At 50.6% G+C, this 27,928-nt stretch overlaps 1 protein-coding gene across 1 annotated transcript; it reads left to right on the top strand.

Annotated features, from left to right (window-relative positions):
- The first annotated feature begins 350 nt into the window (after nucleotides 1-350).
- On the top strand, nucleotides 351-26,781 carry LOC125701380 (fer-1-like protein 4). Its single transcript, XM_048963379.1, has 34 exons — nucleotides 351-430; nucleotides 679-838; nucleotides 991-1,174; nucleotides 1,489-1,675; nucleotides 1,862-2,226; nucleotides 2,835-2,943; nucleotides 3,663-3,861; nucleotides 4,575-4,695; nucleotides 5,230-5,330; nucleotides 5,883-5,970; nucleotides 6,981-7,097; nucleotides 8,221-8,373; nucleotides 8,605-8,788; nucleotides 9,324-9,448; nucleotides 9,832-9,966; nucleotides 11,096-11,269; nucleotides 11,424-11,540; nucleotides 11,863-12,024; nucleotides 12,654-12,816; nucleotides 13,830-13,933; nucleotides 14,276-14,407; nucleotides 15,064-15,112; nucleotides 15,943-16,049; nucleotides 17,196-17,306; nucleotides 17,740-17,900; nucleotides 18,357-18,527; nucleotides 19,266-19,420; nucleotides 21,555-21,733; nucleotides 22,349-22,434; nucleotides 22,760-22,858; nucleotides 23,118-23,359; nucleotides 25,417-25,700; nucleotides 25,939-26,039; nucleotides 26,231-26,781. The coding sequence occupies exons 1-34, from the start codon at nucleotides 400-402 to the stop codon at nucleotides 26,409-26,411; spliced, it is 5,037 nt and encodes a 1,678-aa protein (XP_048819336.1). The 5' UTR covers nucleotides 351-399; the 3' UTR covers nucleotides 26,412-26,781.
- The last annotated feature ends 1,147 nt before the right edge of the window (nucleotides 26,782-27,928 follow it).

The following is a 27,928-nucleotide window of genomic DNA, read 5'->3' as shown; positions in this document are numbered from 1 at the left end:
CACATTCCTTCTGGGCTCAGCAAGCGCTCAGCATGCCTCAGGTTTTGGAAGAGATGCTGGCCTGGGGTGGACAAAGGGAGGCCCTATGGGAAAGCAGGCCTGCCCCTGTTCCTCTGTAGGTGTTCAGCTTTTCTGAGGCTGCCTTGGTTACAAGTCATGAATTTGGCTGAGGGCTGTGGGTTGAAATGCTGTGTAGGAATGGCTGGGCAGAAATGGGGCAGGCTCAGGGCTAACTCAGATGGGCTTTCAACCACTGCCTGAGCTGTATGTTGGAATAGGTCTCCTTAGCGATGTCTGGGTGTGTTTCCCAGCTGCAGACATCTCTTGGATTTCTGCTGTCTGCAGGTTTTCCACTCAAAGAAGATACCGTTCCTGGGAACGTGCATAGGAACATTCAAGATGGACATTGCAACTGTGTACAACCAGCCAGGTACCTGCTCCCTGCCCCACGCTTCTTTTGAAGCTGAGCTTTCTGCTGGGCTCTGCTGGGTCTGCTGAGGGCCCTGTCTTTAAATTTAGTTCGCATAATGACAAACACTCACTTCTCCTGGCTTTCTGAAGGCTGGTGAGACTTCCCACGTCTTCAGAGGCAGAGCTGGGCAGTGACTGCGCCGACGCTGTTGGGTGTGAAGTGGTAACCCAGGCTTTCCATAAAGAACCCCTTTCCTTCTCTCTCAGACCACAGGTTCTTCCAGAAATGGGCTGTTATCAGCGACCCCACAGACACCCGGGCAGGTGTGAAAGGCTTTGTGAAATGCAGCATCTCTGTCACCGCACGGGGAGACGCTGCGGGCTCCCTTCCCACCTCCTGCAGCAGCCGAGTTGAGGACATTGAAAAGTGAGTGCAGCAGGGTTTGCGTGGCTGAGAACAGCCACGTGTCTCTTCACACTAAGTACTTTTCCCCATTATTCCCCCTTCTGATGGGGACAGACTTGGCTTCTCATTTTCTGGACTCCAGGAAAGAGCTTGAATATGAATTTGTCTTTCAGGAACCTACTGCTGCCTAAAAGAGTTCCTGCAGAGAGACCCTGGGCCAGGCTCTGTGTCAAGCTGTACCGTGCTGAGGGCCTGCCCAGCATGAGCGCAGGCATTATGGGTGGTTTCTCCAAGATCATAGGAGAGAAAAACGTGTTTATTGACCCCTACGTGCAGGTCTCATTCTGTGGGCAGCAGGTGAGTCTGCTGGGGCTGGGCTACTCCTCCTTTTCTGTGTCAGCACTTGCTGTGGGACATAGCAATCCCATGGAGGCAGACTGGAAGAGCCCAGGCCTAAACACAGGGAGTGAGTAGAATAAATTCCAGTGGAAGTCTTCCACAAGTGAGCTGGATTCATCCTAGCACCTTGGGGAGTGTTTATTTAGCTAATAGTAGCTAAAATAATAGCGGAGCAGGGGGGTGAGCCATCCCCAGGGAGGCTCAGAGGCATTCCTTGCTCTGTCTATTGGTTTGGCTGGGGCTGTGTGACTCTCAGCCCTCCTCCTTCCCAGGGGGAGACATCTGTGGAGAGCAACACCACCGAGCCCGAGTGGAACGAGCAGATCAGCTTCATTGAGATGTTCCCACCTCTTGCCAAGAAGATAAAAATCCAGGTGCTGGATGATGCCAATGTTGGCGATGTAGCCATCGCAACGCATTACATTGACCTGCAGCAGATCTCGGACCCGGGCAGAAATGGTGAGGCCTGGCATGGCTGCTCCCCTGGGGCCTCCTGCTGGGCACATCTGCCCAGGCCACGGTGGTCTCCTGGAGTTGGAAAGCAGAAGTGCATGGGCAGTGCATGCTCACACTGTGTGTCCTGGCTGTCTTCTTGAGGGAAGGTCTCTGCAGCACCTTGTGTTTAATCAGACCCTGTCCCTGCAGGCTTTAACCCCACGTTTGGCCCAGCCTGGGTGAACCTGTATGGCTCCCCTCAGAATTCAGCTCTGCGGGACATCCACAAGGACCTGAACGAGGGCAGGGGGGAGGGCATCTTCTATCGTGGACGTATCCTCATGGCCATCACAGTGGAGATTTTCAGCAGCCCAGGTGTGGCAGAGAGGAAGCTTGGAGACAAGAGGAAAGGTGCCCTCAGCAAACTGAAACTGAAGAAGAAAAGTAAAAAATCCAAGGCGAAAGCCAGAGAACTGATCCAGCTGCAGGGAGAGGAGGAGGCTGGGGGCTCTCAGGAGGCTGAGCAGCCTGCAGAGGTCATTGTGGAGGTGGAGGAGCTTCATCCACTCCCTGACGTGAGTCCTTTTGCACTGATGTGACCTGGCCCACACCGGCCTGGTGCCTGCACAGCCTCATGGGGAGGAGGCAGAGGGGTCATTAGCTGGCATAACAATGGCAGAGAAAACCCAGCTGGGCCAGCCAAGGCTCTCTGAGCTTCTGTGAGGGCCAAGGATTCACGTGCAGCCTGCAAACTGCCTCCCTCAGTGAGGCAGGAGCATCCCTGCATGCATCATCACTCTCACATGGGTGCTATTCCCAAAGCATGGCCATCACAGAGCGTGTAGTTCTATCCAGGAGCCTTGGAACTGTTAGCTGGCTCTGGGTCACCACTTGGTCCAGCAAAGATGGGCTAGTGGCAGCTGTGTGGGTACAGTAGCCATCCTTTACTCTATACCTGGATACAAGCTGATGGTGGAGCATCAGCCAGAGCCATGGTTTCATACCAGACTCCTGAGCTTTCCAGGAAAGCTCGGCAGCCCAGCAGTGTCCTTCTGAAGTCCCTCAAGAGTAAAGCCCTCAAGAGGCCTGACAGGCACCAGCCATGGCCTGGTGCTTTGCAAGTCTCTGCTGAGTCAGAGTTTTGGCATGCTAGGCTTGGGCTGAATTCTCTTTCTCTGCACAGAGTGCTTTGGGGAGGAAAGAAGAATTCTTCCTTTTTGCTGCCTTCTTTGAAACCACGATGATGGACTCTTCACTCAGCTCCAAACCTGTCAGCTTTGAGGTCTCTATAGGTGTGTATTCCCCAGGGTCCCAAATGAGGAAACCATGGGAATGGTGTGAACCTCCCTGAGCCAGCCCAGGGCAGCACTGCGGTCCTACAGTGCCAAGCGTCACACAATATATGTCTCCAAATCAGGAGCTCAGGAAGGGTGGAGGATGAGGCCAAGCAGTGCTCACAGTACTTTAATTACTCTAAAAGTCTGTATGATCTCTCATGGGATTGGAGTTTTGCCATATTTGTATGAAACTCCTGTCTGGGGAATATGCTTGAAGCTCTTCAGGGAGTGGAGGTGAGAAGCAGTTGAAAGGTTTGGGAGCAATCAAATGGGGTTAAGTATGTGGTGCTGAGGGGCTGTGACAGCGGATGATGACAGGGGATGCAGGTCCTACCCTGGATCTGCATTGCTGGAGGAGTGCTGAGAAGTCCTCTTGACCTCCTGCTGCTGACCCTAGTCCAGGGGTTTAGATGGAAGCTTCAAGGCCTTTGGTAGAAGCAGTGGAACTTGCAGGCACACACATGGACTTCCTTGTGGTTTCCCAGCTCCATCTCAGATCTTGTTGCCCAAGTGGTGCATTGGTGGTTGGATGCTGCTGAAGTGCTGGTTCTGAAAGCAGTGCAGACTCCTGTCCTTCTCTTGGCAGCATGATTGTGCTGATTTTGCAAACTAGCTAACTCATTGTTTAACACTGATCCTGCTTTTCTGACTGCTGTTTAATGCTTATCTTCAAGGAAACTATGGCAAAGCTGAAGAGGCTGTGACCAAAGTGCGTAAAAAAGGAGAGAAAGGAGAAGGGAGAGAAGAAAACCAGACTTTGCTGGATGCTGGTTCAGATAGTGAGCTGGATGTGGAGATCCTGGCCCCAGATTCAGCCCCACAGAACAAATCAATGACAAGAAGCCAGAGACCAGAGCCCACAGAGTATGACAGGTGGGTCATACTTTCTTCATCCTTCTATGCTTTCCACCCCAGTCCTGAACTTCCCATCTTAATTGCTCAGGATGCTATTAGTAAATCTGCTCAGAAATGTGAGTGCTGTGCAGGTGTTTCTCTGCTTTGCAACCCTGCAGCTCACCGTGGCCCAGCGGGCTGCTGTTGCCAGACCCTACAGTGTCTGTGTGATGTCTGCAGGTAGCCATGGACAGGGCTACAGGGAAATGTAACTCATCAGTGCCAGCAGTCCCCTGTCTGGTGGACAAGCAGTATCCCAAGGGCTTGATTCCAGTGCAGAGGAAGGAGAGGAGCACTCTGGCTCACAGTGTTCTGTGCTGGGCAGGCAAGGCAGACAGATGATGAGGTGCTCTGGGAATGCCACCTTCCTCACCCTACAGGCCTGGCAGTGTCGTGGTTGTGTTGAGCCCTGCGCTCACTCTCACTCCATCCTGTAGTAGCAAGGAATCTCAGCAGCATCCCACACTCTCATCAGCTTCACTCATCTGGGCACACTGCTGCTCTCTGCTAGAAACATCATACACTGCCTTGGGATGGCAAAGGGCCAGTTCTGCAGCTTGTATCCATGTCCATGATGCAGGGACCAACGCAGCCGGTTCTTTGTGAGGAAGGCAAGTCCTTACTGCTCCCTGTGCAAATGCTGCCTTGTGACAGCTGCACACAGCAGCCCTAATGTCCTGTGCTGCCCCTAGATCGTACAGCTGCCTGCCCATGGTGCATGAGAAACCCTGCGTGTATGTGTGGAGCTACTGGGAGGATCACACCTGGAGACTCTGCATTTCCAACTGGATTGTCAAGCTGGCAGAGCGCCTGGTAATGTGCACAGAGCAGCTCTTGGGGCATGGGGCTTCCTGCCATCGTCCTTTTTCTCGTAGTGCACAGTTACTCTGCATAACACTTAGCTGAAACATCCTCACCCTATGCATGTCTGCATCTGTCATGGGGCTCTATCCCATCTGTCCCTGGCAAAGTATCCTGCTATGGTCTATGACAAAAAGCTCCTCTGCTCTGGGGAGATGCTGCTGCCAAAGGACTTTCAGCCTCCAGTGGTCATAGTGGAGTGAAACCCCTTTCCAGGGCCTTGTCTTTCCTGCTTAGACTTAGAAAGCAGAGCTTGCACTGATGTGTTTTGGTGAGTGCTCGAGGACTGAGGCACGAGGTGTTGTTGCAACCAGTTATCAGGTTAGCCCCAAGGCCCAGAGTCTGTGCGGTGCTGCACTGACCTGCAGTGCTCTGTCTGCCCCAGCTCTGCAGAAGGGCACACTTGGGGCAAACACATCTGCGCCAGGCTTTGCCCTGAGCCCATGGCCAGCTGCAAGCTGCCTGAATGTCATGCTTTCCCCACAGGAGCAGGGACTGGATGATGTGGAGAAGCTCATGAGAAGGCCTAAGGCTAAAGCTGAAGAGAGGCTCCGAGAGGTGCTGGAGGAATTTGTAGCTGGATGCAGGTTTGCATGGCCCTGACTTCTAAGATTTCTTGGCTTTAGGTTAGGAGGTTATATCATGTTCTGCCTGGGCTGCACGCAGCCTCCTCTGTTGTTCTCTAGAGGAGAATAAGTGGAAGGAAACCAGGACAACGTGGGGAAAGAATTCTGTAGCTCTGTTAGCTCAGAGGGGAGACCACAGTCCTGGGAAGCATAGGGTTAGCAGGCAGCCTTGATGTTCTGGTCTCCTGGGAGTTTCCTAGCTGTTAGGACATTACTTTCTCTCTTCCCAGTCACTCTTTCAGGATACTGGTGTTTTAATTACCGTGACAGTCTGATGGGGTCTGATACACACAGCAGTCCCTAACCTTGTAATGGAGACAGTAAAGAAGGGCCTGGAATGCTGAGCCACGTGTACCTTCTGATCAAAATCCTTGCAGAACAGTCATTACAGAGATGGGGTTTCAGCTACATCCAGTTTAGTAGCGGGGAGGTGGAGCTCGTGGCTCTGCTGTGTCAGCAGTGCTGTCCTACAGCATGCACATTTCAGAGGCTGTGATGCTTTTCTCATTGCAGACAATACTCACTCAGTGCAGAGAGAAAAACAATGGCACATCCAAACCATCTTGACAGATGTCGGACAAAGTACATGATGCGCAACATCGTAAGCTGTGGGGCTTGGGATTACTGGGGAGAACCAGTGTGACACCTGCTCTGCAGGATGCTTCTGGAGGACCAGCTGGAATTGATGCTAAGAGGGAAACTTGGAGCTAAGACCCACAGTACAGTCATACAGCTATAGAATGACTTAGATTGGAAGGAATCTTGAAGATAGTTTCTAGTTCCAACCACCTGCATCTCCCAACACTGCTTAGAGTTTTACATCTTCCAGCACAGGGAGCAGGGACTGCCCATGGCTGCCTCCTGTCTTAAGCAGATGTTGTGCTTGGGTGCCAGCTTTCCTCTCCTGGCAGAGCACAGCTGCAGTCCTGGTCCCCATCAAACCACAAAGCTTTGGTGACTGACCAAAATGCAATGACAACAGTAGGAAATAAAATTCAGGCATGTCTGGGTCCCTCTGCTTTTCTTCACATTGTCGTGGAGTGATAGCAAAAATCCTCTGGTAAGGATGGGTCTCTCTGAAGCAGATAACCAAGCCCAAGAGATGAGTTTTCTGGGTTTTCCTGGCCTGGTCAGTCAACACTAGGTGTGAACCCTGAATTCCTTCTGGATTCCATTATTAGTTCAGGTTCATCACCAAGTTTGTCTTCAGATCTGGACCCTATCAATTAACAGACATGACAGCTTAGCCCTATCTTCCAGTTTCCTTCGGCTTCCACTTCGCAGACTTCTGTAGTCACCAGATGCTCTCAGACACCATCTGGAGCCTTAGGCCGTCATCTTCTGAAATGTTTCTTTCTTATATGTCCTTCTGTCCCCAGTGATGCAAAAGCTCATGGATTTCTGCTGTCGGCAGAGCTGATGGGTTCCTGCAGTAACCTCAACACAGGTTCTCAAGGTTTGCTCTCAGCAGCTGGCAAGCGAGCTGACGGAGGCCAGGCACAATGGGGCAGGAGGGCAGGGTCTCCACTTCCTGCAGAGCCCCCAGGAGTGCCGCCAGTGTGGCATGCATGGCTCACAGCCGGGCATGTGACAGCTCTGCTCTCTGTGCAGATCCTGTATGCGAAGCAGGGCCTCCGTGTGAGGAGGTGGCTGACTGGAGCCAATGTGAAGGAGAAGGTGAAGGAGACGAGGAGAATCCTGGCCAAACTCCGCTTCATGGCTCAAGAGGTACAGCTGCTCCGGGGCACCCATTTCTGAGCACAAGAGGGCACGGGCAAGGAGGGGAAGCAGGGCTGCCTGCTGGGGCTTCCATCAGCCTGAAATGGGGATTTTTCCCAGATGTCTTTCCTTGCTGTGTAAAATCCCAGTTTCCAGCTGCTGGAAGTTACCGTATTTTATGTAATGGCTCTCACGAGGGATGAAGCTTCACAGTCTTGCAGGGTCAGCGGTGTCAGAGCAGGGGTCGAGGAGCCCAGCAGTGGCTTGAAGGCAGGGCTGGGTCATCCCCAGCCACCAGGACCTTCCTGCCCTCTCTGCCTGGCCCCAGGCTGTGCTGCAGTGTGGCTGTGGGAAGCGTGTCTGGAAATCAGTCTTGCCTGCCTGCCCACTGGGACCTGACACCGTCCCCTCCTGCAAATTCAGACTTGCATTGCAGTGTGGACTCCTGTCTATAACAGAGACTTTCTGCACTCAGAGTCTCACTGGCTCTATTTAAAGAGCTCTGGAAACCAAGTGAATTGTTGTAGTGTAAACCAGAGCACAATGTTTGCAGGAGAGAAGTGCCCAGAGGTTGATGCACTTTGGAGAAGTCTTTCACCAAGTGAAGTTCAATCACTATCACATCCTTGGACATGTAGGACAGATAGACTTTAGAATGAATGAGACTTCACCTCTTGCAGTGCTAGAAGAAGCTGTGCAAGTACAAACACACCAAGAGGGAAAAGAGAGCAGAAGCTGAGATTCAAAATAATTCCTTGTTTCCTTCTGTGAATGTGCTCCTTTGCAAGCCTGCTCTGCATCTGCAGCTTTGTGCTGGCACTGGCATGGTTGTATTGTCTGCACATGGTTCTGTCCCGTGGATTAGCTCTCGGGCTTCTGGCAGGAGGTGCAGGGGAAGTATCACTTCTCCAGCCCCTCTTTCTCCAGCATGGGATGAGTGACTGCATCCCGCTGATTTGTAGGGAAAACCAAATTCCTCGGGGAGACCCACAGAGCCATACTGCAGGGCTGAGTTTCAGAAGCATGTGCCCAATATTTGGCCCCATCACTTGCTTCTGGATCTCCAAAGAGCTGTGCAGCCTCCAGCCCCCCTTGTGCATCAGGAGATTGTCACTGCTCTTCCTCCCTCCAGCCCCAGTGCACGCTGCCCGATGTCCTCATCTGGATGCTCAGCAACAACCGGCGCGTGGCATACGCAAGAGTCCCTGCTCAAAACATCCTCTACTCAGTGGTGGAAGAGGAGAAAGGCAAGGACTGTGCAAAGATTCAGACTGTCTTTCTGAAGGTAGGGTTTATCCCAAAGCAGTATGTTTCTGCTTGCAGCATGCTGCTTCTCCCTCCTTTTTTCTAGCCCTCCTTCCTGACATCCCAGTGTCTGTAAGGAAGCACAGCTCTTGCTCCACTATGTGACACTGTGTCCTGTGCTCTATGGCTGGTCACTGGCCAGCAGCAGTGGTCCTGGTCTGAAGGTGGTATGGCTGGGATGGGAAACTTGCTAACCTTCCTGCACCTTCAGGTGCCCGGCTTGCACACTGGTGAGATCTTTGCCAAACTGGAAATCTACATGTGGCTCGGGGTTACCAAATATGCAAAGAACTGCATGGTGGAGTTGCCTGAGGAGTTCAAGTACCTCTCTGAGAGCAGACAGGAGATCACCCAGTTCTCAGTTCACAGTCCTCCCAGCTGGCTCAGCAGGGATGGTGAGTTCCACAACTTAACCATGAGTGGGCAAACGGAGAGGTGAGAAGTCCTGCCTCTGGGTCAGTGCGTGAGGAGTAGGACCTGGCCTGTCAACTCCATGTCATCTCTGAGGTCTGACTGGGAAAGACAAGTCCACTTTGTTCTGATGAGGACACGTTTGCACTCTCACAGGAGGAGCAGCTGGCAGGATGGGGGCTTCCTAGGTGCTGAGTGTGCTGCTGGCAATAAACATGAGCTCTGCCTCTTAGCTGAGTCCCATTGGCGCTCCCCAGTGGTGGATGCTCTCAGATTACTGCACATTTCACATCATGTTCTTCCCAGAGATGCCTGGGGAGCCTGCTGAGCTTCTCTTGCTTGTCCAAACCTTGAGAGACATGCTGGCCCTCTGAGAACTGCAGTGTGTGCCCCTAGAAGTGGTACCCTTGCAGGATGTACCCAGCCTTACCTGATCTTACCTTACCATGTTCCCCCTGATACATCTTTTGGATTCAGGAAGGGCTGGATCAGGGAACTGAGAACTCTTTTTCTTATCAGATTTCAGCTATTTCCAGCTCCGAGCTTACCTGTATCAGGCTCGAGGGATCCTCCCTGCAGATGACAACGGCCTTTCGGATCCATTTGTGAGAGTGGTGTTTTCAACTCATTGCCAGGCCACCAGGGTGAGATCCCTTAAACCCCTGCATCTGCCTTCTTGGATGTTTGGAGACAGACAAAATAGACATGTTGAAGGGCAGTGCTGTGGCAGTCCTCTGGGACATTTTGTAACTCCAGGCACAAGGTATTTCTGTGCTCTGGGTGGTGTGACTGCGTTCAAGGAGCACTTGACAAAACAGCCAAGCAGACTGGTGTCAAGGATTGATTACCACTTACTGTTTGATCCCAAGTGCTTCTACTGTCTCGTGCTTTTACCATCTCTTCTTCTGCCAGCTCCATGTGACTGTGGTGGAGAGATCAGCCCACACTTCCCCAGTCTCTTTACAAAGTGCATGTGGTTTGTTTCCATGGGCTGTGGTAAACTCAGACCTCTTGTCTCTGTCTGCAGACAATGGAGGAGACATTGAGCCCAATGTGGAACGAGTTACTTCTGTTTGACCAGCTCATTATTGATGGGAAGAGAGAAGAGTTGAAAACAGAGACTCCCGTTGTTATAATCAGTCTCTTCAGTCAGAGTACATTTGTAAGTACAGCCACACTGCCCTCGTGCTGTCACTTCAAAGACAGGGCAGAACAGCAGTGTGTGAGTGCTGCAAACAGGCATTTAGGAGCCACATCTCTGTTTTCTGTCACCCTGCCTGATCCTGATGTGCCAGTGGCAGTGGGTCCTGAGGGCTATGGCTGAGGCTGAGACTTTCTGCAGCCTTTTGAAACGAGCTGGGGTAAAGCTGCTGGCTGCAGGATGCAGACAGCTCAGAGATGCTACAAGTGAGGAAACACATGCTGCATCCTGGATTTCCTCTGTTTGGAGAACTGTGCTTCTCCCATCTGCCTGCCCCCCTTTCTCAGCAGGCTCACATTGTAGAGGGCTTGTAGTCATGGGGAAATGATGTGACTTTGAGGTCTGTTCCTTTCCCTCTATCCATCTCCTGTTCATCCTCAGTCCTCCCCTCTTCCTCTTCACTAGTTCTTTGTAGGCATGCTCCTTTCCTAGGAGCTTTCCTTTATTATCATAATGAATGGAAATGACATTGCTTGCACTGGACTCTCCCATGTAGCTCAGCAGCTTTTCTGTGCCCAGTCTGGGGCTCCGCAGTACACAAAAAGACACTGACATACTGGAGTCAGTCCAGAGGAGTGGCTCCAAGCTGGTTGGAGGTGGAGCATAGGATAGAGCAAAGAGAGGCTGAAAGTCTGGAATAAAGGATGCAAAGAGGCATCTTACTGCTGTCTGCAGCTGGATAATGGGAATGGATAGAAAGGATGGAGCCGGACTTCTTTCAGAGGCACACAGGGACAGGATGACAGAAAATGGACTCAGATTGGAACATGAAAAAACACCAACTTTTATGTAATTTCACCTTGAAGGTGAGCCCTGGGTTCAGACAACTTGTGGAATGTTCAGCATTGGGGACATTCCAACCCTGGCTGAAGGACTCTGAGCAATCTGATCTTTGGTGCATGGTCCCAGACCATTTGTCCAGTCCTGTGTGGAAGTAGACCCTAAGTTAATAGGAGCTGCTTCAGGTGCCTCTCATCTGCTCCTGCCTCTGGATGGAACAGAGGATGGAGAAGTGGTCTTATGCATTCCTGTATGGCCGGATGGTGAGATAAAACAGGGATACTTTAACCCTCTCCCTCCTTTCCTACAGGGCTCTCCTGAGTTCCTCGGCCAGGCCTTTGCTGTCCCGCAGGTGAAGCTGGTTGATGAGCCATACTGCAAACCTGCCCTGCAGTTCTTTGATTTTTACAAAGCCTCCAAACCAGCTGGGGAGCTCATTGCCACTTTTGAGCTGATTGAGTTGGATTACAGCGGCTATTTGGAGGTAATGGGCTTGGGAGAAACCACGTCTGCCTTTCAGCTGAAGAGAGGCTGCAGGGACAGACTGTGGGCACAGACCAAGAGGAGAGGGAGAGGGGATACGCTGTGGAGGAGAAATGGTTTCCAGTGCTCAGTGTAACCCGTCTCTGTCTGCTCAGCCATCAGTGCCCGAGGATGTGGAGCCCAAGGAGCCCAGCTACCTGGGAGACCCCCGAGCCGGACGGTTCGTCATCCCGGAGGGCATCCGCCCTGTGCTGAAGGAATTTCGCATAGAGGTGTGCTGCCTTCTGCTGGGCTGGCTCCCATAGCAGGAGGCACAGCCTGCCCGTGGACAGGGCAGGAGCTGGGTTTGATACCCAGCAGGTGCCAGAAATGGAGGTGCCTGACATTCAGGAGAAACTGTCTCAGTGGCTTAACAATCAAAACCATCATGTTTGTGCCCACAGCATGGGAGTGGATCCTGGTGGCTGGGTGGGAAGAGTGGTCTCATAGCTTTCTTGGGGTCTATGATGAGTGGGGTGGCACTTCTGGGCAGGGCTGTATGGCTGTACCACACCTATCACGTCTAGAACAGCCCAGCAGCTTCATGTGCTTTAGATCCTGTTCTGGGGCCTGAGGGACCTGAAGCGGGTCAACTTGTTCGAGGTGGATCAGCCACAGGTGATCATTGAATGTGCTGGCAAGAAGGTGGAGTCAGAGGTGATTGTGGCCTACAGTGAGAACCCCAACTTCACCGAGCTGGTCAAATACATGGACGTGGTGAGTGCTGCCGTGCTGGAGCAAACCATGGCTGTCCTACAGTCACATACAGCCTGCTTGCTGAGGTTGAGTGAATGGGAGGGGAGCTGCCCCCAGGGTTTTGCTCTCCTGGGGACCCAGATTTTGGCTGCCTATCAAAACCTTTGCGTATATGCCTGCTGAGATCAGTCTCGGGCATCATCTCTCACCATGAGGCTCTGGTTTTTGGGCAGAGTTGTAAGGTCTCATCAGATCTCACATGCAGCAGGGCTGCACAGCAGTCTCACAGAGCTGGGATTTTGTTCAGCCTGGAGGATGGGATCTTACTAACACTTACAAATATCAGAAGGGTGAATGTCAAAAGATTGTGACCAGAGTCTTCTCAGTGGTGTCCAGAATAGGACAAAGGGGCACAAAGTGGAATACAAGAAGTTCTGTATAAACATGCCAAAGAACTTTTTTACTGTGAGGGTGCCCAAGCCCCGGCACAGGCTGCACAGAGAGGTGATGGAGTCTCCCTCTCTGGTGATATCCAAAGCTACTTGTAAGCTTTCCTACACGACCTCCAGAGGTCCCTTCCAGTGCCTTCAGTTCTGTGATTCTGTGTATTGCCCACACTCCCACAACCCCTCTGTGTGGTTCTTTTGCAGGAGCTCCCAGAGCAGGTCTACCTGCACCCTCCCCTCAGCATCTTTGTGGTGGAAAAGCGGGCGTTTGGGCGCACCGTGCTGGTGGGGACCCACGTTGTGTCCAATGTGATGAAATTCTCTCCCAGAGAGCTGGAAGAAGAGGAAACAGAAGATGTGCCCAAAGGTGAGCTGCTTGATGAGGATCCTGTGGAGGTAGCAAGAGGTTCTGCCTGTGGCAAACATCCCCATCACTTCTGCCCTGTAGCCAGGCAGCAAAGTCCTCATCCAAGAGCTGTAAGTTGTCCCACAAAAGCATTGCACAGGGCAGGTACAGGTTGGAGACAGTTTGTGATTCCCCTTAGGCCGTGTTTGGGAAGTGGCTGCTGCCAAGCAATGGTGTAGGGTCTGACCTTCTTGGGACGGCAGTTTGCAGACTGTTCTCTCCGAGAGTGGTTTGTCATTTGCCTCCTCACCACATCAACAGGCCTCTTCACCTGTGGATGTACAACCTCCTTAGGGTCACTTTCCCAGCCACTCTCTGTTTTACAGTTGTGAAAACCAGAAGAGGCAGAATGGCTGATGAAGGTATCTTAGTCCAGCAGGCCATTTATCTGGGGCTGAATAGGCAGTAACTTCACATCTATAGGAATTTTGTGTCTGGAGTCAGAGATGTTTAGTTTGTGGAGGACCATTGTTTTCATTTATTGCAATCCTCTGCATAGCTGAGCTGGAGAGCTGTCCCCAGGGAGACCTCCATCAAGTTTTAAGGATTGTGAACTGATAAACTGGGACCACATATTAACAGGTTTCCACTTGTCTTGCATTGCTGGGTCAAGAACTACTCATTGGGTAATGGATTCACCAAATAGCTCTCTGACAGCAGCACCCAAAGCTCCTGATCTGGGAGTGTGTAAATAAAGGAGATAAGACAATGAAGAAGCAAAAATTGATGAGTGGAGGATCAAAATAGCAATGTTTCTTGCTAGTCAGTAACAAGCATGTAGATGACAGTGGCCGGTCTCAGTACTTGGATTTCCAGTACAGTTTTGTAAGGATCTGCTATCAAAAGCTTAAAAAGAAATCACACTGCAATGGGGTAAGAGGTGGTTTTCTTGTGGAGTAACAACTGGCCAAAACTAGGAGTCAGTGGGCAGAAAGGAACACATGAGAACATGATGCTCTTTCTCTTCATCTCAGCCCGGAAATTCTCAGCCCGGCATCTTCCACCTCAAACTGTGGTAACCATTGGCCCAGCCTCAGGTCAGCCGGGCCCCAGTGCTCACACCCTGAGTCTGGTGAAGGTGAGTGATGTGTTGGACCCAGTGTGTTTTGAAATTTGGGAATCCAGCTTTCTCTCTGGACTCAAATGCTCCTCTTCTCCTATCCATCTCCTCATTTCATGCCTGCTTCTGCTGTTCCTTGTCACTGCTGTGTGTCTGAGCACTGGAACAGAGAGGAGTTCTGCTGCCTTATGCAATGAATTCTGCTGCCTTTGTAGCGAAGCATGAACACAGAACCTTGTAGCTCCTGTGCTCTGCCTGGAAGCTGAGCCTTTGCTGGGGCTATCAAGGCTCTAGCGCAGGGTGTGCAGGTATCCTGGATGTTCTTTCCCTCCATCTGAATCTTGTCTCTGTGATCTTAAGGCTCCTTTGAAAAAGATTCCTATCAATAAGTTTGCAAAGAAGGAGGATGAATATGAAGAGGAAAAACCAGATCCAGAAGAACTAGACTGGTGGTCCAAGTACTATGAGTCTCTGAAGGAGCTCTATAACCAGGTAATCTCTTGTGATAGCTTTTAGCTGAGGGGAGAATGGCCATAGTGGCTTGGGGAAGAGGTTTTCAGCAACAGAGTGCCATAGGAGATATTGCAGCATGTATCTGCAGGAAGATGTAAGCTTTTGTGTGCCAAGAACACTTACAGTAGTCAGGTATCAGGCATCTTTCAGGTGGGCTGAGGTCAGCAGGTAATGGATGTTGAAGCATCCCTGAGGCTAGGTGTCAAAGTGGTCTTGACAGCATGACTGGGTTCTTGTTAAGACAGTCCTGAAAACAGGGCTATGCTGATTTGAGATGCAGTGTGGGGACTTTCATGCTGTAAGCTGTCTGTCCTGACCATCTTCCTCATGTGGGCTATGGATGCAAGTCTGCTTCAGATTTCCTTGCTTGCCCTGCCTCCCCAAGATCCCAATCAAAAACAGCAACAACAGCAATAACAAAAGAGCAGGAAGACCTGGAGAGAGGAAAATCTGTTTCTTCCAGATGTACCACTGAGGCACTCATTCGGTACCCTCCTGCAATAATGTTAATGCTAAAATATCTCAGGCTTCATATTGTTGATTCTGCTGGCAGGAAAGTTTTGGAAGTGTTGTGTGCTCAGATGGAGAAGCTTTTGCTGTCAGGGATGTGGGGTGACTCTCTTTGTGTGTTTCAGACACGCAGTGATGAGGAAGATGCTGAGAATGATGACCTGAATGACGCAGGTGAGTTTTCTGGGCAGTGTAGGGCCTAGCTCTTCCCACAGAGGTCAGTGGGATTGTGGAAATGGAGTCTGAATATTCAGCAGCTGGGCATTGCTTTGTGCACATGGATATTCACCGTCCAAGAGTCGTACAAGGACTCAGACCCAAAAAGCAGAGGATCTCAGAATAGTGTTACAGTTGTAAGCTCAGCTTTGCTGAAGTGACTGGCAAGCAGTGACTGGCCCCAGCAATGACCTGAGTCGATGGGACAGTAAATATGGAAATTATATAAATCCTATTTAAGAAGAGGAATAGAGGGTAGGCATATGCCATTTGTTCTCTGGGGATTTGGGACTAGGTAATGAGGCAAAGAAGCACACTCTCTTGTTGGGTTTCTGTTCCCCTAGCCTGATGTCCCAGAGATGGGACCAGCTGTGCTCATCCTCCAGGCATGACTGCCTGTGCACAAAATAGTGGTGATGGATATCCACCCAAAAGCAGTCCATCCAAACAAGCATCTGTCAGAAGAAGATTCGCTCTCATTCTTGTCTGCCTTGACAGTACCTGTGGAAGACTCCAGTCAGCTTCCTCTGCTTAATCCTTCCTTCCTAAAGAGCATCCATTGTGGCAGGCAGGCCTCTGCTGAATTTTGTTCCCCCCCTCACACCAACTTGTCTTGCTGGGGAGCTGTGATGCTGTGGGGAAACCTGTTGCAGAGAGCAATAACTCCAGTAACCATGACACAGGTCAAAGGCCTGGATAAAAAGCAAAACAAAGCTGGGGGAAAATTCGTGGATGGACATTTGCAATGATAGGAGAGAGCATTTCTCAATCTTCTATTGCCATTTCAGATGGAGGAAATTTAAATGCAGCTTACATTGATATGGAAGCAGAAGATGAAACAGTAATTGAAGCTGAACCTGCTCAGCCCAGGAGGAAGCTCATTGCCACCCTTCAGGTGAGTCTTGGGGTTATGGATATGGCCTCTTTCAGCTCTGGCTCTTTGGGCACATCCTCTTCACTTCCACTACCGTGGAAGCTTAGACTGGGCTGGAGAATCTGACTCAACAGCGTTTTCTGATCCTGTCCTTGCTGGGCTCTGAAACAGCTATGAGACCTCAGAGCCCAGCTGAGATGCATGTGCTCATCTGATGAGCTTGGGAAGACAGAGGAAATTCATGATGTCTGGCACTGGGTAAGGGAGGATATGATAAAATGGTGAAGGCAGGGGGAGAATGGCCTTCCCTTTCCTAAAAGGGACTCTCCTCTCCTTTAAGATGTTAGAAAAAGGCCTAGAATGAGTTTCTACCTCTTTCAGATCTACAGCTCTGAGCTGGAAAATGAGTTTGATAATTTTGAAGACTGGCTATGTATTTTCCCCCTTTGTCGTGGCAAAGCAAATGATGATGAAGATGGACATGAGGATGAGAATTTTGTGGGGAAGTACAAGGTGCTGTATCATTTGAATACAGTTTGTGAAAGACTACTCTTAAAGTGATCTGGGCCTCAGAGCATGCAGACACCAGCAAAGCCTTGGAGATGTATGTGTGCAGAGCTGTGTGAGGTCATGGTGAGGCATGGCCAGGTATACTGTGTTATTTGATAAGTGAACTTCTTTTAGAACTTTTTAGCTCTTGCAAGGAGAGAACGTGAAGTATGAAGGGGCTCTTATTCTGAGTGAGGTCTCTGGTTATGTTCAGTATTGTAAGTATTAGCGAGTGTCTCTGGTTCTCAAATTTGTAATCTTGTCTAAAGGATGCATTGGTATCCCATGCAGGAGGACTCTGAAGTATCAACTACAAAGGCTGGTTTAAGAAGGTCCCTAGAAAATCTTTGGTGCCCTCCTGCCTTTGGCAGTCGAATTATGCGTATGGAGATGTTCAAATCTTCTGGCATTGGCAGTGGTTTGGCAGCCTGACCTGCAGAGTGACTGCCTGCACTGAGTAGACATGGCAGTGCTTGTGGAAAGGGCTGTCTCCATGAGCATGGGGCATCTGTGCCTCTGATATCCCAGCTGGCAAGGGGGAACGTTCTTGGTGGCTCCAACCCCACCTGAGATCTTTTCTTTCATATCCAGTCATTACCTGCGGTGTCTTTTTTGTAGGGTTCCTTCTGTGTCTACCCCAGCGTGGAAGCTGCCATGGAACCCAAGGTTTCGCAGGGTGTTCCAAGGAACAGACCCATCAAGGTTCTCGTGAGAGTTTATATTGTGAAGGTAGGTCTCTGGTGGCAGTGACAGTAATGCCTGGGGGTCTGTCCCAGCCTGAGGACCTCCTGCCATTTTCCACTCAGTGAATGTGAACAGTGACACTTGGGAAAGGCTTGACACTGGCTTGCCAGCCTAGTGGGAGTCAGCTGCAGCGAGGGCTGTCATTTACATCTTCTCCATGAAGAGCCTTCCAGGCTTTCTTGCTTCAGGAGGTGCTAAAAGTTCAGTTGGGCATTTCTCAGCTCCTCTTATTTTCACTGCCCTAAGGCAGTGAAGCAAGTAGGTGGGCTGGCAGATGGAGTCATCTCTGGCTCGTTGAGTAGGGATGCATGGGAATAAAAACATTTCACTGCTGGGGCAGTTGCTGAAAGCACTTGACTGATGACCTTGGGATATCACAGGTCCATGCAGTGTCCTCTCTTCACGTTGCTCTCTGCAGCTGATGTGTGGCTGTAACTCCTGTGCATTCCAGGCTACGAACCTGTCTCCAGCAGACCCCAACGGCAAGGCAGACCCCTACGTGGTGGTGACAGTGGGACAGGAGCAGAAGGACACAAAGGAGCGATACATCCCAAAGCAGCTCAATCCTGTGTTTGGAGAGTATGCAGAAAGTTTTCCTCTGCAAGGTTTAATAGTAGTGCAGACATGGGGCTCATGCCATGACCCAGCGTGTGCAGTCTTCTCTTCCTCTCTTCTGGAGAATTTTGTGCTATAAGACAATGATCTCAGACTTGTCTCTTGCCTCCATCTGTCCCAGGGGTGTTTGGCTTCAGGAAGGAAGCATTCAAAGGGCTTGATTTATCAGATAAAATAGCAAAACAACAGAGCTTTGGAGACATTTGTTCTTATCTCCAGGAGCTCTATCCACACTCATGGATAAATAACTTTTTTTGTTTGAACAAGGACACTGAAAACTGCACACAGTGAACTTACGGAGAGCCAAATTCTATCAGAGGACTTTGGGCTGGCAAACACAATTCTTAAGAATGGAATGATTGAAGCAGAGCATGTGTTTCACTTGTTGCTAATTACACTTCCCCGTCTGCTTCCATCCAGAGTTGTAGAGCTGACAGCCTCCTTTCCCATGGAATCAGAGCTCACTGTGGCAGTGTTTGATCATGATTTGGTTGGATCTGACGATCTGATTGGAGAGACTAAGATTGATTTGGAGAACCGATTCTACAGCAAGCACAGGGCCAACTGTGGAGTGGCTTCACAGTATGACACGTAGGTATTGTCTGACACGTTACAGCCGTGAGACTTTCCTCCTCTCCTGCCATTCACAGCACCTCCAGTTTTGCAGGACGGCGCTGGCATCTGCAGTCTCCTCTGAGCAGGTGTCGTGCAGTTGCATTACGAGTTACATAAGTCCATTTCCTTCATTTTTTTGCTTCCTACCAACTTCCAGTGATAGTTTGAACTCCTACTGCAGGATCCATTTTGCATGTAGTAGCAAAACATTACTTAATGCAGTCACATTGGGTTTGTGTGAGAAAGCTGCTCACTAAATATTGTAGTTTTGACCTCTTTCAGAAGGTAGGGCAGTTTCTCTAGCACTAGCTAATTCCGTGAGCAGCTAGATTCTTGATGCTTGTTTTCCTTTGCCCTCCTCCACAATGGATTCTCTGGTCTCTGGTGACATTTCCTATAAGCATATTTTCTCCCCTACTATTTGATAACTAGCTGAGGAGTTATGTCCCCAGAACTGCTAACTGCCCTCTCCCAGTTCAGGGCTGCATTGAAGCCACTAGTTTTGTGGCTTGAATGGGCTTGAGGGGCAACCCTGGCTTGTTGCAGGGGAGAGGAGCTCATTAAGCTTTCCTTTCATTAAGTTTTTGTGTCTGTGGTTTTCCCAGTGAAATCTAGGCAGGGACATTTTGGCACAGCCTGTGCTGGAGGGAAACATGGAGTCTGTGAAAAAAAACCTGCAGTGTCTAAACTGAGCATGTTCTTCCTTCCGTGCAGAAATGGCTACAACACGTGGCGAGATGCTTTCAAGCCCACACAGATCTTGGATAGCTTATGCAAGAAAATGTCACTCCCTGCAGCAGAGTACAGACGGGAGGAAGTCAAAGTGGGCAACAAAGTCTTCAAGGTCCCTCCAGAGGCTTTTCCTGAAGGTACAGAGAGCTTGGGGTGCCATGACTGCTCCTGTGCTCAGCAGTGAGTGTGGTGATGGTGCGGGCTGGGAAGCCAGCAGCCTCTCTTCCCTGAAGTGCTGCTGGGGTCGTCTGCCTACACCCTGTTTGTGGGTCACTGTGTGGGTCCTCAGCACCCAGCAGCCTGGCTTTGGTGGCTGATGTTTTTGGGCTGGGGGAGATGTGGTCCAGGTCATTAGCAACCATAGCAGCTTCCCAGGCAGAAGGTGGAATGTTTTGCAAGGTGACCCTCTCACAGCAGTGTCCTGCATGGATGCTTAGTGCTTGTTCAGCCAGAGCAGCTGTAGCTTACTGCAGTGGCTGATGCTGTCATGGAGCTTTATCTCCATCTGCTTGTGACCACCGTCACCCAGACACTGGAATCCTATTGTTGTTTTCAGGGGGCCTTTTTCACTCTTCTTTCCTGCATTTAGCTGCTTCAGGGATGCTTTGAGTAACTCCCCATTTCTCCTCACTATCGTTAATTTCTTCCTTACAGGCAGCTTTCATATCTCTTGCTATTTTTCTTTCCTTATTACTGAAATCACAAGCCCTGGTGCCATTGCCAGTGGAGGAAAACCTTCCCAACCATAGGTCTTCAGTGGCCAGCACTTGTGCAGTAAGTCCACCTGGAGACAGGAATGGGGCAGACCTGGCCTGCTTGTGGATGGCTGGATCTTATGAGGAAATGCCACGTTTCCTGCAGAAATGATGCTCTCTGTGCCCATGCTGCCCAGGGCGGTGGCACCTACATGTCTGGCCATGTTACTTTGTATGTTAGTTTCAGTGTTGCTCAGCATTGGCCTGGCCTATAAGGGTTGGTTCTGTCATGAAGGGGAAATAAATCCCACTCAGAAGAGAGCAAGGAGCCTCCAGAAGCCCTTTTCCCTTCTGTTCAGGTCATTGAGCGGCTGGGAAGGGAGGAGCAGTGCTGTGCTGGTGTCCCTCAGAGTCAGCACTGCCATGCTAGCTGAGGACCCTATGGGTCGGAAGGATGTGATGTGGACATGCTCTTCTTGGAAAAATGACTCCACGCCCCTTTCCTCTGTCTTTTCCTCTCCCAAGTGCTTTTCACCTCTGTTGCAAATACCTGGACCAGCCTTCCTTCCAGAGGCAGTTTGAACAAGTATTTCAGATTCTGGCTCCGGACGTTTTGTTCACTTATACAGACCCTTGTCCTCCTTGCTATGTTTTCCCTTGGCTCTATTTGCAGATCTGGCTTTCCCCATTGGCCGTCTGTAGTTGTGATTGTTTTTCTGCTGCTCTTACCTCTTCCTGAAACCATAGAGCATACATCAGCCTCACCATCACTTTGCAGTTTAATTCTGAGCTGGTATTGCCTCTATTTTGAGTCATTTTGGCCAGCTCCCATTCTGTCTGTGTGCTTTGTTCACTGGAATATTTGTATTGGGTTGGTACCTGAATTACATCTTTTGCTTTGCCTGAAGCTAAGCCAAAAAGTGTTCATGTTGTCAGGGCTCCCACTTCTTCCACCAGCATTTAAAAATGCCATCATTGATTTTTGCTCCAATTAAAAAACAAAACAAAACACACACAAAAAAACACAACAGCTGAGGACAGCATTTGCTCTGGTGCAAATGTGGCTGCAACTCTGATTGGAGCCCTGTGGACACCTGCCATGTCCAGGACTGCTTTGGGTGGTTTTCATCTCAGGGTGATCTCCAAAGAGCAGATGCTCTCTGTAAACCCAGCTGTGGGTGGATTAGTGCATCTTTACCCACTGGTTCCTGTTTTTCTCACCATTAGCAGCCTTTACTTTGGTCTTGAACTGTTATTTGCCATTGTTCTATGCCAAGTGGGTCAGTTAGCAGCATAGATTGTTAATTAATGGAGGGCATGGCCATGCATCACTACCAAGTGACATATGGTTATTTCCTTGAGCACTCCCAGGGCAGTATTTCCTATTTGTTGGTCTGATGGCATCACCACAGACACGAGACCTTGAACTGCCCCAGAGGGTCATATCCCTAGGCCACTGTAAATGCTTTTTTGCCCATTTCCTCTTATTTCTTTTGGCTTGCTCATCTTCTGCTTACCATTTTCCTCCTCACTGTGGCATACTGAGCCCTTTTCCCATGGCTGTGCCCTGCTGCAGAGGCCTCTGTGAGGGCCCAGAGAGGAGCAGCTGATGAGAACTGGTCAGTGGATGATGAGCACAAGGCTTTGTACGTCCTGCAGCACTGGGAAGAGATGCCAGGACACGGGTACAAGCTGGTACCAGAGCATGTGGAGATCCGATCCCTTTACAACCCTGAGAGCCCTGGACTTGTACAGGTGAGATGTTTCCTTATCCAAAGCAGATGCTGCTCCAGGCAGTGACCTTTAGGGTGGCTGGTAACCAACACTGGCTGATCCCTTGTTGTCCTTCTGTCTCCATATCATGGCATGCATCCCAAGCTCTACCCCTTCCTGGATGAGCAGCTGTTTCTGTCCACAGTCAGCAGAAGCTTGATAGCATTGGGGCAGCAGTGCCAAAAGCAAATTCTTTCTTCTGCTGGTGCTGATGCACTGAGCCTATCTGATGGCTCATCCACTACAGAGCACTCAGAGCTGGAGGGCCAAGCTACTCTGCTCAGTGTACTGCAGCCAGGCTGGGCACGGGATCTCCAGGCTGCAAAAGGCTGTGTGTGAAATAGATACAGCTCATCTGGAATTATTTTTCCTGGCAGCAGGGTGGGGAGAAAAAGAAGTAATTTTGATAGTCTTTTTTTTTTTCTATCCAACCCTGTCTGAAATCCACACAAAGCTCTGAAGCACTGGGAATAGTGATGGAGGGTGACAAGTGGTGACTTTCTGGTATAGTTTTCCTTGCAGGGCCAATCCCTTGCTCCTTGAAGAGCTGGAGGGTGGTCAGTCTTCCGAAACCTCTCTGCTGTCATCTCTCATCAGGGCTCCCTGCACATGTGGATCGACATGTTTCCCAACGATGTTCCTGCACCACCACCAGTCAATATCAAACCCCGACTGCCCATCAGGTAGCACCCCTGGGAGCAGGGATGGTGTCTTGGGAGCACTGACTTCAGGCACGAGGGTTTCAGTGGCACCAGTGTTGGTGAAAGGCAAGGTTAAGCTCCTTGAATGGAGAAGGTAGAAATCTAGGTCTGAGCTACTCACCCAGCTCTTTTGTGGCTGGTGAATAATGTGACTGCTGGGCTAGACTGGGTCAGAGGGGCCCTGGCAGGGTGCCACAGGGCTGGGGGGGTTCAGGTGCTACTGCTCCTCTGGTGTAGACTTGTTTTGCCCTCTAAGATGCCAAGCATGAGAGCAGAGGTCTTACCCACCCCTGTGTCCTTCCCACAGCTACGAGCTGCGTGTGATTATCTGGAACACAGACGATGTGATCCTTGATGATGTCAACCCAGTAACTGGAGAGCCTTCTAGTGACATCTACGTGAAGAGGTCTGATGGGAGCCAGCAGGGGGCCAAGTCCTGGCTGTCTGGCTCCCAGCCCTGCCCCGTGCCTTCCACTGCCTCCTCTGAACCTCTGCTCCTTCCTGCCCCCACCCTGACTGCTGTACCCCACAGACAGCAGTAACTTGATCCAATTTCACTCTTTGACCCTTTCCTGCTATCCTACAGGGCTCAGATCTTCCATCTTTCTGCTTTGTCTTACGGGCAGGGTGAGAAGGGGTATGAGATAACTGAGCTTCTCCTGCAGCTGGATAAAGGGACTCGACCACGACAAGCAGGAGACAGATGTTCACTTTAACTCCCTGACTGGGGAGGGCAATTTCAACTGGAGGTTCATCTTCCGCTTCAACTATCTCCCGACTGAGAAGGAGATCACCTACAAGAAGAAGGATTCTGTCTTCTCTGTGGAGGAATCAGAATTTCGGGAACCAGCTGTTCTAGTCCTCCAAGTCTGGGATTATGATAGGATTTCAGCTAATGACTTTCTAGGTACGGCACGGTCTGCTGGGAGTGGGGTGGCTGACCCTCACCTTGCTGAAGCATTCCAGCATTTCCCTTGGGGTTCTGCTCTCCAAAAAAGAACACCAGTAGCACCAGATCAAACCCTTCAGCTCAGCAGTCACCTGGGCTGGCTTTTGACAAGTGTGAGTGATAGTCAGAGCCCTGTGGTTCATGCCTGCCCTGCAGAGACACACTGAGCTGGTGTGCCCAGCAAATGTTTTGTACCCCCGTGAGACGTTTGCAGCAGTCATTGCTTCAGTAGTGCTATTTGGGCACCGATGAAAGTGTTAGACAGCAATCTCAGTGCTTCCCAGCAAGCACAGTCTCAGGAACTTTCAGGTAGGAAGGGGTCCCTTCAGTTTTTTCTGCAACCTCCTATTCCAAACAGGTCTAGTGGCAATCCAGGTTGCTCGGGATTGGGAATTTAGGGTATCTCCAAGGATGGAGATTCCAGCATTCCTCTGGGCCCCTTTCCTAGGCTGCACCATTCTTATCCTCCTCAAATTGTTCTGCTTGTGTCTAGTTAGTGTTTGTACTGCTGCAGCTTGTGTCCATTGCCTGACGTGCTTTACTGAGTTGACAACTTTGGCATGTTGGAAATCCAAAACTGGACATGGCAGACATGGCAGACACACTTTCACCACAGCTGAGCAGAGGGGAATTTTCACAGAATTAGAGAATCACAGGGGTTGAAAGGGACCTCAAGGGATCATTGAGTCCAACCCCCCTACTAAAGCAGGTACCTTACAATAGATCACACAGGTAGGTGTCCAGACAGATCTTGAATATCTCCCTGGAAGGAGACTTCACAGCCTCTCTGGGCAACCTGTTCCAGTGCTCCATCACCCTTACCATAAAGAAGTTCTTCTGCGTGTTAGTTTGGAACTTCGTGAGTTCGAGTTTTAGGCCATTACTCCTTGTCCTCTTGCTGTACACCACTGAGAAGAGCCTGGCCTCATCCATTTGCCTCCCACTTCTGTTTAGATATTCAAAAACATTGATCAGATCCCCCCTCGGTGTTCTTTGCCCCAGGCTGAACAGACCCAGGTTACTCAGCCTTTTCTCATTCAGGAGATGCTCCAGGCCCTTTATCATACTTGTGGTCCTCCACCAGACTCCTTCTAGAAGATCCCTGTCTTGTTTTTATTGGGGAGCCCAGAACTGGACACAGTAATCTAAATGTGGCTTCACCAGGGCAGAGCAGAGGGGGAAGATCACCTCCCTCAGCCTTCTGGCCACACTCTTTTTAGTACACCATTTAATATACCAGTGGCTTTCTTGGCCACGAGGGCACACTGCTGGCTCATGGCCAACCTATTGGTTGCCAGGACCCCCAGGTCCTTCTCTGCAGAGCTCCTCTCCAGCAGGTCGTGCCCCAACCTATACTGATGCATGCAGTTATTCCTCCCCAGGTGCAAGGCTCCATGCTAGCACTTGTTAAACCTCATCAGGTTTCTCCCTGCCCAGTTCTGCAGTCTGTTTGGTCTTGTTGAATGACACAGCACAGCCTTGGTTGATGGCCATGCTTTGGCCAGTACAGCCCAGTGTGTGATAAGACTGGTCTGCTGCAAGGGCCCAGTGTCTAAGTGGGACGGGAGCCCCTTCCAAGGAGGATAGGGATGGAAGGTGAAGCAGGGGAGTGAGCTGAGGCTGTTTCAGATGTGAGTCAAGGATGAAACTCTCAATAAGTTTTGTGGATTTTATAATTCCTTATTCATGTTTTCAGGAACAAGGAGAGGAAAAAGAGCTTGTGCACGTGAGGAGAGCAGGGGGATGTGGCACTGTTTTCACAATAACACACATGCAGGCCAGATTGGCCACATCAGACAGTAAGGAGACAGGAACTGCATCTTCTGCCTCTCTAGCTCTTGGGCTGGTCTTTTCTTGGGCTGAGTTTCAGGTTCCCCACCTGTAAAAGCAGATTACTTTGTTAGATCATTGCGGCAGCTGGAATGGGCTGGTGCTGGTGGGAGCGTGGCTGAGACACCAGCTGGAGCGTGGGGCTCACCCTGGAGTTTCATCACGGGCTATCCTTGTGCCTGCAGGCTCCATTGAGCTGAAGCTGCATGACATGGTGCGGGCAGCCAAGAGCTCAGAGCATTGCACCATCAAGATGGCAAAGGAGAACGCTGCGCCTCGCTTCTCCATCTTCCGCAACAAGCGCATGAGGGGCTGGTGGCCCTTCATCAAACTCAAAGATCAAGAAGATGAGGAGAGAGAGGAGAGGGAGGCCAAGCACAAGAAGAAGAGAAAGAAGAAGTGGAGCAGTTCAGTGAAACCAGAAGATGTTGAGTTCACAGACCCCAGTGGGAACAAGTACTTCCTGACGGTAAGGCAGGGCGCTGGTGGGAGGGAGTGGAGAGTTGGTGATGTGCCTTTGCTGGGACAAGGCAACCTGTCCTGCATACACATAACCTGCAGAGGCAGCAGTGACCCATCTGCACACAACTTTGTGCAGGGTCCAAGTGGAACTGGGAGAAAAATACTCAGTCCTGGCAAGTACGTGGCTAGCGCCTGCTCTGTGAAGCAGTGCGCTCAGCTGTGACTCTGTTATGTTCCCCCTCCAGGGTAAAGTAGAGGCAGAGTTCCAGCTGCTGACTGTGGAGGAGGCTGAGAAGAATCCTGTTGGTTTGGGCCGAAAAGAGCCCGAACCCCTGGAAAAGCCCAAGTGAGTATCTGTATTCATCACCTTACAGCAAATGTCTGGTATCTCTCTTTTTGGTGGCTGTTTACGTGGGAAGAGGGAGAATCCACTTCTCAGGGAGGTCAGAGCAATTGAGGAGCAAGGTGGGGGTGTCTGCAGGACTGCTGCTGCCGGAGCAGGACAGGGCAGTTCCGTTTCATTTCTTCATGTTCCAGCCGGCCAAAAACTTCTTTCAACTGGTTTGTGAATCCCATGAAGACCTTTGTGTTCTTCATCTGGAAGCGGTACAAGAAGTACATCATTGTGCTGTTTGTGGTTGCCCTTCTGACGGTCTTCCTGGTTCTGCTGATCTACACTATGCCTGGATACATTAGTGAGAAGATCATCAATGGATAAGTGCTCTGCAGAGCAGGACTACACAAAAACAGGGGTGATTATTGCAGTAAATGAGGTCACACCAGGAAGTTTAAGGAAACCCTACAAATGCACGGGCAATCTGGAGAGTGAGAGGCCAGGCCCTCTTTGGAGAGTCATGTCTCTTGCTAAGTACCCATGGGATGCTAAAGAATCAAGTATTCAACCTACTAAATTGGAGCAGGCTGCCCAGGTCACTGTGCACTCATGTTTTCAAGAAGAGTTTAGATGCGGCTCTGAGGAATGTGGTTTAGTGGGCATGGTGGGGATTGGCTGGGGTTGGACTAGATGATCTTTGTGGTCTTTTCTAGCCTTAATGATTCTATGATTCTAAATAAAGCAAACTCCTTCAAAGACAGTTACAGCTGCGGGAAAAAGTAGTTCTTTGTTAACTGGGTGGGATGGAGGGGAAGGATCACAACTGCAGACATGGCAGCAGGAGCCAGCTCTTGCCATTGAGAGGTTGTTCTGGAAGGGATGGGAACCTATGGAGCTGTCTGTGTCCTATCTGGACAGTAGCTGGCACTTCCCAGGTCTTCTCCTGCCTGAAGAATTCAGAGCACATTGTGTGGGAGAGGGCAGGTCTGGTGCTGGGACCCAGTGGGGGTGGGACCAGGATGATCTGTGTATGGGCTTCCCAGAGTGCTGCTGCAGCTGGAGAGTGGAGGAGAGGAGAATGGTGATAGAGCCAAGGTAACTGTGTGCTTCCTGATGCTCCAAGAGCATGGGAGCAGTAGGGCAGCTCTGGATGTGGTAGCACTCAATGCAGTCTTCGTAAGCTACTAACAGCATTTCTTGCATGTGCAGGGCTGGATATCAGGCTTGCTTAACTTCATTTTGGATCTTCATTTCTACCGGAATAGAATCACAGAATCACAGAGCAGTTTGAGTTGGAAGGAACCTTGAAGACCCTCTGGTTCCAGCTCAATTCCTATAAAATCTCCCTGGCTGCTCTCTCTGACATCCCTGGGGATTCCTCGCTGCTCCTGGAACAGTCCACTCTGCTGCAGGCAGCCCTCCCCAGTGCACCTCTGCCCTTCTTCTGGGTAGCACAGAGCTGGGATGTCAGCATGGGGCCATCAGCATGCATCTGCATCATGGTGTTGGACTGATGTAAATTGAAGCAGACAGGTTCTCAGTGCGGGCTCCAGTGCCCCAGGGTTTCTGTTGTCTGCACAAATGCTGCTGAGACAAGATCATGACTGGATTGCAAGTCAAGGTGCACCAATGGGAGGTTTGGTGGGAAGGGTTGTCTGCATTGCAGGAGATGGTGCTCAGAGTGGCATTGTCAGTGAAACTAGATGGCGGTGGGGTAGGGTTAGCTCCAGAATGGCAAAGGGAGCAGCCTCTTTCCACCCCTGCAGATCCCTGGGCTAGCAGGGTGCAAGGGGTCCAACTCACACTGCACCACTGCTCCTCATGCAGCCTCAGCCCACTCTCAGCAGGGACTGCACACTGCCATATGGGTGGCACCCGACGCACCCCAGCATGCATGGTGC

The sequence above is a fragment of the Lagopus muta genome, chromosome 16, assembly GCF_023343835.1.
Source record: "Lagopus muta isolate bLagMut1 chromosome 16, bLagMut1 primary, whole genome shotgun sequence".
In the NCBI taxonomy this organism is placed as follows: Eukaryota; Metazoa; Chordata; class Aves; order Galliformes; family Phasianidae; genus Lagopus; species Lagopus muta.
This window is presented reverse-complemented; position numbering and strand designations above follow the sequence as displayed.

Excerpts from the sequence above, each read along its gene's own strand:
- LOC125701380 (XM_048963379.1), top strand. The coding sequence starts at position 400 with ATGGACATTGCAACTGTGTACAACCAGCCAG. Across the intron at positions 3,862-4,574 it reads GAGCCCACAGAGTATGACAG|ATCGTACAGCTGCCTGCCCA; the intron begins GTGGGTCATACT and ends TGCTGCCCCTAG. Across the intron at positions 23,360-25,416 it reads TTCAGCTAATGACTTTCTAG|GCTCCATTGAGCTGAAGCTG; the intron begins GTACGGCACGGT and ends TTGTGCCTGCAG.